The sequence below is a fragment of the Cyprinus carpio genome, chromosome B1 (genome assembly GCF_018340385.1).
Source record: "Cyprinus carpio isolate SPL01 chromosome B1, ASM1834038v1, whole genome shotgun sequence".
NCBI classification, from domain to species: Eukaryota; Metazoa; Chordata; class Actinopteri; order Cypriniformes; family Cyprinidae; genus Cyprinus; species Cyprinus carpio.
Window position 1 is genome coordinate 21,217,327 of NC_056597.1, and position 9,330 is coordinate 21,226,656.

General features: G+C 37.7%; 1 protein-coding gene across 1 annotated transcript; it reads right to left on the reverse strand.

Moving 5' to 3' along the window:
• Positions 1–556: 556 nt before the first annotated feature.
• Positions 557–4,051, reverse strand: LOC109074990 (protein sprouty homolog 2-like). Its single transcript, XM_019091004.2, has 2 exons — positions 3,568–4,051; positions 557–1,868 (listed from the first exon to the last, which is right to left on the reverse strand). The coding sequence occupies exon 2, from the start codon at positions 1,815–1,817 to the stop codon at positions 894–896; it is 924 nt and encodes a 307-aa protein (XP_018946549.1). The 5' UTR covers positions 1,818–1,868; positions 3,568–4,051; the 3' UTR covers positions 557–893.
• Positions 4,052–9,330: the final 5,279 nt, after the last annotated feature.

Sequence of the window (9,330 nt, forward strand, 5' to 3'; positions counted from 1 at the left end):
CAGCAGGCCAGAAAGAACACAGAAAATGCATTGTTTAATTTCAAAACGTTAATATATTTTCTATTTTATAGTGAACATATGCATCAGATTTGACACCCTTGTCACCCTTGTTCTGCAGCAACAACAGAGGAGGTTTTGTTTCTCAAAGTTGGGGTGATGCCTATAAAGATGCCTCTCAAAATAAATATTACTTTATAAAATAATTAAAACTTCAAATAAATATTTTTACACTAAACAATGTGTTGAAATTAGAAAATAAAGTTTTTTCTTAGGGTCACTGTACAATTTACAAGTATAGTTGTAGGGATAATTCATGTAAGGTTTCTCTTCTATAAGGCAAAATATCAAAAAAGTGATTGATATACATTCAAAACGAATGTATAGCCCTATACATGTTTTATATATGCATCATATATATGGATCTGTCAAGGTGCCTCTGGTTTGGCACAATAGTTTTCACAGTTGAAATATTATATGTACAAAAATAAAATAACTCAGAAAAAAAAAACATCTCATAATCTAAATAACATACATATAATATACAAAAAAAAAAAATTAAAATAGGAGAGTCTGTCACCTTTATCAGTCATATTACTGAATGTCAATAGGGCTAACATTCTGGACTTCAGTTTAAAACAAAAAGGACAGGGGAAGGATGTTGCGACAAACTCTATCCCCCTTAAAGAGTGAAATAGAAAGAGAGAATGTGGATAAGAGAAAAGCAAAAAACTAACAGACAAACAAACCCCTTCAAACCAGTTTTTGCCAATCCAATGTCACCTCTTGGTCTACAGTGCCAAAACTACAGAAATTTGCGAATATTTTTCCACTGCTCTGGAGATAGTCCCAGATAAGGTTATCTTCCCAGTGCTACTCCAGGAACCGAGCCTCATTTATTTCTCAACTCCTTTGTTCTTGCAGCGGCATCCTGGCCGACTGGTGCAGTTGTAGCACGCCTGGCACAACGCCACGCAGCCCTTCGCCGGGAGGTAGCAAAGCAGGCAGGGCAGGAAAAGTGCCAGGACACTTATGGCCGTCCACCGCATGCAGCAGTGCGACTGGGTGCAAGAGAAGGGCTTGTCCGCACACACATCCTCATCGTCGCTGGAGCAGTGGTAGAAGAGACCCTTGACGCAGCAGACACAGGTGACGTAGTCCATTGCTGTTGTCGCCGAGCAAAGGCACCTGCGGCCGCACATCCAACAGGACGGCAGGGTCCGAGGACAGGTGCACCCTTCACACTTGCAGCGGCCGCAGTCCTCGCAGCGATTCGAGTGCTTGCCATCGGCAGCCTGGCCCAGGGTCGTAGCCAAGGGCTTCAGTTCCTCCTGCTTCAGCTCTGAACGTTTAGGCTGCGCCCTCACCACCCGATCGCTCGTCCCGCCTGCATTTCCCAAAAGTCTTTGCTCCGATGAGGTGCTGCCTGTGCTGGCCCTGGCAGTGCTGTGAGACCCCTCGCTGGTGCCACTGGTGGATCTGCTCACGCCGCTCCTTGGCGACTGAGGGGCTTGTTGAGGAGTCTGCTGTCCGGCTTGTTGTGCCCTCTGGGAGTTTCTATGCTCGGAGAGCTCAATGGAGGTGGTGGAAGTCGGGCTAGAAGATTGCGAGTCCGTTTTCTGCTGGGAGGCCGGCGGACGGGGCGCCACCGTCGGGCCCTCTGTGTACTCATTGCTGCTGCGGATGGTCCTTATCTGGTCCAGGGAGAGCACCTGACCCTCCCAAGGCTCCGAGTCCCCAGTCTGGGGTCTGCCAGTGTCACGCAAAGCTCGCAGCAAGCCAGAGGAGCCGCTGCCGCCATTTTGAGCTCTTGTCTCCATCTTTACTCTGAAGTGGGAACTCTCCGGCTGGCATTGAACACATCTGAAGTCCTATGGGAAAGGCAGACAGTTAAATGAGAGCGTACAGGGAAGTAAAATCCCATAAACTAACCATATGTAAATCATACAAACTACGCAAAAAGAAAAGGCAGAAGGCAGACTCCTTAATGCAAATCTGCCAACTACTCCCCACTAATGGGACAGGCCGTTACCACCTGCAGCTATCAAGTTCATGGAACATCTAGTAGACTCAAATCCACTTTTGCTCTACAGTGTCTCAGGTGCTGCACATTATCAGACCAACTATAAATAAGGATCATCTATCCTCATCTATCCTCAACGGAAGTTTGAGACCAGTGTGTTCTTATATACACACACCCTATAAATGACAGTGTTTCACTTATCTGTACATTTATACAAAAATCTTGCAAATATCATATAAAGTGCCATGTGTACTGAAATACAAATAACTGAATATTTATTATTTTGTGTTGATTTTAACATTGCAAACACCATTGTCCCTGTTCAGTTCTTGCAGAGCACATCAGAGCTTGTTTGTAAAAGATAGTATAGAAGAAAAAAAGAATTAAAAGTACACCCAGCTTCTCTTTGATTTGTGGTACGAGCAATTATTTGTCATAAGGATCCAAAATCTAAGCAAATGCAATTTTTAAAGAGTATGAAAATGCAAGTATTGCACAACTTATATAGGGTTATAGCCTAGACAGAGACGACAGTCCTGTACGTGAATAATGCCGTCCTAGTGTTTAGTTAAATAAAGGTTTACATTCACCATAACACATTGTCATAGTATTGTTGTTATAGTAAAATATTAAAGTTTTAATTTCAAATAGCCAATTTTAATATCTAGCATCTGGCGTGCATAGGAGTAACATGAAGTCCACAAATGTATTATGACGTTATCAACGGGGGGCGGAGCTCTAACGACAAAAAAACTTACATATAAAATATCCACATGTGTTGAAGTGAATATATATATATAAAACATGAAACCATACATCTCCACCCAGACCCTCAGCACCAGTTGAGTTCAATCTAAATAACACTACCCCAAATTACCATATCAATGCACAATCTCTCTTTCCACAGAGAGGCCCCATCAGCAAAATGTCTGTTAAACATCTGTTTATCTCCTCACTGCTATTTAAACTTCTGATCTGAGTTATCAGCATGCATACTAACTTTATGACAATACTTAACTTGGTTAAACCTGGCATAAAGTACAGAACCTTTTTTTTTTCTTTGCAACAGCAGTCACAATTTTATTATTAGTAGTAGTAAAAATAATTAGTGTAACGTCATATGAGTTCTTATTGAGGAAAAGAGAAAAGGTATGAACGTTTTGATTACGTTTAATAAATGTCTAGTGGCAACTTTAAAAAATTGCGACAAAAAATGAAAATGTGTATAAAGTTTTTACATCTTTAGTGAGTCTTTGGAAGGTTTTTTTTTTTTTTTCCAAAACAATCGTGCAGCTGTAGCTGACGTTTTTCAATAGCGATTCGCAAATTTAACTAAATGAAAAGTAAGGCAAAGTAAGTACGTAGGGAACAGATCCGTATGGCAACTATTTGCACAGCTGCAAGAATGGCGCGGAGCATGAGCGCTGGAAAAAGTCATGAAGAACACGAAGAACTATAACATAAATGCAAGATTAAACAACAAACGAAACTAAAATAAAAGCCTGTCAAAATCCACTGCAAAAGAAGTTGTAATACACGTCACTTACCGTGATCTCACCACCTCAACCCCCTATTTGTTGTGAAGAGTATATCCTACTAGTAGGAATTTCTCTTTGGTTAGTCCTCAATTCATTGGGAGATTCATTCACAAAAATCCCGATGATAGCAGACGCTCGCGCGTCCTCGTATTCGCTACTTTTCCGCGCAACTCGCGCGAAACAGTAACATCAGAATTTTATTCCAAGTAGAACGCAGTGTAGTTTAACGTATGCTGTCAAACCGCTAATTACACCAAAAAGAAATAAGTTCCAGAATCCAACAAAATGAGCGGAGTTTACTGAAAAAAAAAAATACAAATAAAAAACGCTCAAGACTTTTCAAGAAGACGCGTTGCGGCTTGCAAGTTGAATGTTTGGCTGCATGGCACACACTGTGCTGCTTTCAAGTTTTTTCAGCTCTTGTTTTTTCTTCTTTCCGGAGAGGAGGTCGGGTTTATGCTGTAAATGGCGTCATGTGGAAGTGAAGGGGGTGAACAGAGTAGCTGTTGTCCCAGAGGATATATCGTATCCGGTCCCAGCTCATTGCTCTCTACAGGACTCAACATTCACTCCCTGTCTGTGTGTGTGTGTGTGTGTGTGTGTGTGTGTGTGTGTGTGTCTGTTTGTCTATGTGTGCGTGCGTGTGTGTCACAGAACACCTTCACACGAACGACCGATTCATTTGAGCGAATCGGTTCACCCGAAAGATTTGGTTCAATGAACCAGTTCAAAGAGCCGACTCGACAATTATTTTTAGTTAGTTTTCAAAGGTGCACCTACGTCTTATTGGGACATTTGCGTGTATTATAAAATACACGCAAATGTCCCAATAAGACGTATGACGTATATATATATATATATATATATATATATATATATATATATATATATTGGGGATATTACATTATCCCCAATGTTGCGCAGTTTATGCAAATTATTCACCGACTTTCAGGTGAGAAATCTGGGTCAACCTTTTAAATAAGTTTCTGTGAAGGCCTTTTATCGAAACCACAATTCTGTTTACAGTGAGCTAAACGTCAGTTATAGCCTATAAAAGGCGTTTTAAACAAATCACTATTCACATTAAAGTGCTAAATGACGACAGTACTTGTGTTTTGTTGATGCAGTGTCAAATAGTGATCAAACCTCCTCAGTCAAACTTCTGAATTCTGATTCACTCGTATTCTAACATTTATGGTAACTGAAAAAAATCGAAATTTGTTGAATTGCTTATACAGTTATGTAGGCTATAAAATATCATGAAGGTTATTATGTACAACAACAATGGATAATTCTTAAAAATAATAACATCAAATAAATAATAATAATAATAATAATAATAATAATAATTTCTTTATTAACTAGGGGGTCACACCCCGCCCATAATTATCAGCCTATTTACTGTCCCAACAACATTAGCCTTTAAACATTATTATTCCCCAATAAAATTAATTAATATCGTTAATATTAATCGTTCTCGACATTGTGATTTAGTAGGTAATGTTAGTCTTCCTCGTACACAAAATCATCCCTCACAGTAGAGTTTGCTAATCGGTTCAACAGAATCATTCAAATGAATCTGTTCATTCAAAAGATTCTTTCGCGAATCAGATATCGCCACAGAGAACACTGCTTCAATCTTTCACGGCCTAAACATTTTCACAGGAGAGCTTATCTGTTGCTCAACCACTATTGACACTTAGGTTTATAACTTTAACACTTTCTTTTCTTTTTGCAAGCCTACATTTGTAAGTGGTGAAGATAACAATGAGCTGCAATGAGTTCAACCTTTTCTGTTCTTAAAAAATCTAATCATCTGCCTTTATGCAGTTGTTCTGGTCACCCATGTATGCATTTACATTTTTCCCTTACCTTTAATCCACAATTCAAAGTGCACATGCTGATTGTGCCTTAAATTAAAATGTACATTACCAAATAATAATAAATGAAATTAATTAAATTAATTCTTCTTCTTCTTCTTCTTCTTCTTCTTCTTCTTCTTCTTCTTCTTCTTCTTCTTCTTCTTCTTCTTCTTATTATTATTATTATTATTAAACTCAATGGAAATAAAAAACAATAAAAACAATAATAAATAAATAAATATATAAAACCACTGGGCCTATTACTGCTCTCTAGTGGCATGAGAAGCTAACAACAGTACCATGTTTATTGCTTGAATTATGACCAGAAATACATTTTAACCAGAAATGCATAGTGCATGATTACCTAAGCAGCAATAATATCAACATAGTGAATGGGAAATCATATTCATAATGCTCTGATGTCAGGTTGGGAAATATAATTACATATTATTTAGTCCTTAAATATAATAGGCAATATGATAAACATAACAAAGTTGATATATAAAAGAGAAAATGGAAACAAAAGTCTGATCCACAGTTAAATCTTATTCAGCAGTGATAGAGGATGAAAGACACCAATACAACAAGTTTACTTAGCATGGAAATAGCTTCTATACAAAGCCACTTTATAATGTATGGACCATTGTGGGCTAATAGGAAGTACTCCCACAGGAGAATGTAGGCTTCTTCAAGTACCCTCCTTGACACATTGTCTGTCTGTCTCTCTAGCAACTTTTCTTTAAAAAGGCTGCAAGGCAATAACAGGCAAGGCTGCTTGTGTGTTATCAGAAGGAGGGGGTGAACAAATGCACCTTGAGGTGGCCTCAAATGAACATGGAGAGTCAAAGAGGAAACGAGCTGAGAGTGAGCGAGTTCCCAAACCCATGAGACTCCACCATCTCCAGCTGAGCGGCCCCTATTGTTCAGGGCCTCCTTTTCACCAGCCAAAGGTGAAAAGGTAACTGACAGGGGGCTTTGTGCCTGGTCATGGGGACTCCCATTGCCCAAGAACGCCCAGATTCCCTTGGTCACACATTGTCAATGGGGTCCGTGAGGAAGTGGGAAAAGGGGGTTGAACGGGGATGCAGGGAAAAGTCTTTTAGAATAAGACACATAACGAATAGTTGGGTGAAGCTCATGGAGACAGTCCAGAAATGTCTGGGTCGTTTAAGAAGTTATATGTAGCACACAAAATGTTGCGTACATTTTGTATTGCGACAATTTTCGTAAAAAATAAAATAAATAATTTAACAAACATTTAAAACTTCCTTTTAATCATTTGGCATGACCGTAACACAAAAATGGCATAATGCAACAGAAAATTATGACATATATTTAAACTGTAGACTATAAGTAGACTATAAAGTACAATTCAAAATCACTTTATTATTTGTTGTATTGAATTGGTAACTGTTATATACTGTAAACTGTATAAAAACAAATAAGAATGATGTTTTATTGCATTTCAGTCATGAAAATGTTGTTTCAGTTTAAATATATCTTAAGAATTTTGTATTATTATTATTATTTCATAATTATTATTCATTATATTTTCTTCTGATTTTGGAGTGAAAAATACCCCAGATACATTTTGAGGGTCACCTAATAATATGAAACTAAACAAGACAAAACAGGAATGCCAAATAATAATAATAATAATAATAATAAAGTAAATTATAAACAAAACAAAACAAAACAGGAATGCCAAAAATAAAATAATAAAAAAGTAAATTATAAATAAAATAAAACAAATCAAAACAAATCAAAATAAAATAAAATAAAATAAAATAAAATAAAATAAAATAAAATAAAATAAAATAAAATAAAATAAAATAAAAAAAAAAACAAAACAAAACAAAACAAAACAAAACAAAACAAAACAAGCAAACAAAACACAATATTAAATCACTGGGCTGTCTGACTTTGCAAAAATACTTGTGCCTAGTCCTAAATAAGTCTTCTGACATTATTTACAAGTGTACCTCTTGAAGGAACAGCTGTCTTTCTCCATTGGCTGTCTAATCACCCCCTACCAAAGCCCCCCAAACAAAAGCTTATACACGTTTGTAAAGATAAAGAGGAAGCAGTGGACAAAATGCATACAGACGTTTTAGCTTTGAGCTAAACTCAATGTGACATGAATTTGTGGGCTTAATAAAGTTGCTTGACGTTTTCCTTTCCTGGTGTCATTTATTTTTTCTTCTTGTTCTGTGAGATAAGCTCCACTATCACCTCAGGCTTTACCGTGGTTCAAGACAATTTAGTTGGAAGAGACATGGAAATAGAGAGATAGAAGTTTCAATTACGTCCTGTCATTTATTGTAATGTTCTCTGTGGTAATGCAGAAAGCCGTAGACTTCTTCACAGCATGCCATTTCATTTATTTACAGATGAGTTTTGCATTTGCAAGATTTTTTTTTTTCTTTAGGAAATGTAAAAAATTTAGTTTATTTTATTATCATGTTTTGGATAGCAACGTTAAACCAAGTTCCTCTTCGCAGTCATTTAAATATATTTTACCAACTCTTGTTATTTCCACTGGCATGCTCAATGTTGCTTGAATCAAAACCAAAAACCACAAAGTGTCAGTCTGTGCTCAGAAACACATGTTAGTCACAGTCAGTAACGTCTCCAAAATATTTGACAGATATTTACAGGAATGTATGAGAGGATGTTTTATAAGTACAATTAGATGTGTTTGTAAGGAAGTGAAACCGTATATCCGTTTGCTCGTGTGTTGGAGTGAACCACAAGGGTCGAGAGTGGGTGTTAAAGAAGAAGAAGAAAAAAAACTACGTAAAGAACGAGCGCAAGGATGCACATGCGGACACAGAGCCAAGTAATAATGACCCCTGGTGAGCTCTAGGCGTCGGAAGGAAACACAGAGAGCCCTGTAATTAGGCATTTTATAATGTGCACCAAATTCTTTGATAATGCAAGGGGACGGTGGAGGGGGGCTGTTTCAAAACCACAATAGTTGACTCTGGAGCCAGTTAGCCCAATTAAAGCAGGTTATGCACAGTCATTATGCTAGGTCGGACAGATCCCATAGGAAGTTTAGGCCTTGTATAAAGAAAAAAAAGTCTCTTGCAGCCCGGGGGCGAGCTGCATGGGCTTCGCCTGGCATCGTTTAGCTGTTCTCGCACTTCCAAGGAGGTATGCCAGATTTGAAGTAATGCAATCTTTGCCCTTGATTTGTCTGTGAATAGCATTGGTGATACTTTGGGTTTTGCTTTGATAGCGGGGTCACCTCTTTGACAGGGTCCCGAATGCCACATTTGGAAAAATTAGGAAAGACAATGGTCCGCAAAATGGGTTGAATAACCCCTTCAGTTTAGCTAGAAATGCCTAAAATGTAAAATGTTTCATAATTACAAATGTTTCGGCACAGTTTGTGAGGAAAAACTGCACTTGATTTTACAAAGCTGTTAAAAAACAAAGATTACTGGAGTATGTTTTACAAATGGTTGGCGGTAAACATTGACTTCCACAGTATTTGTTTTCCCCCCATACTATGGAAGTCAATGGCTACCAGCAACTGTTTGGTGACCAACATTCTTCAAAATATCTTCTTTTGTGTTTAATGTAAGAAAGAAACACATACAGGTTTGGAACCACTTGTGGGTGATTAAGTGAAGACAGAATCTTTATTTTTTTGGGTGAACTGTCCCTTTAAGTCTATGGGACTTTACCACTCATGCCTGTAGTACAAGGTTATGTGCTAAGCTTTAACATTTATGAGGTTAGAAGCTTAATATATTCTGTTCTGGGAAATGCACCTGATATGCAAGAAAATTTGAAATAACAATGCATTTTACTGAGCCTTTCATAAACATAGTTGAGAAACCAAGTGACTCTCACTGTAAAATTAGTCAAAACAACTCTCTCAGATAAGATTAAATCACTAGCA

What these genes read in the sequence shown, in the direction of transcription:
- LOC109074990 (XM_019091004.2), bottom strand. Translation starts at nt 1,817, where the DNA reads ATGGAGACAAGAGCTCAAAATGGCGGCAGCGGCTCCTCTGGCTTGCTG.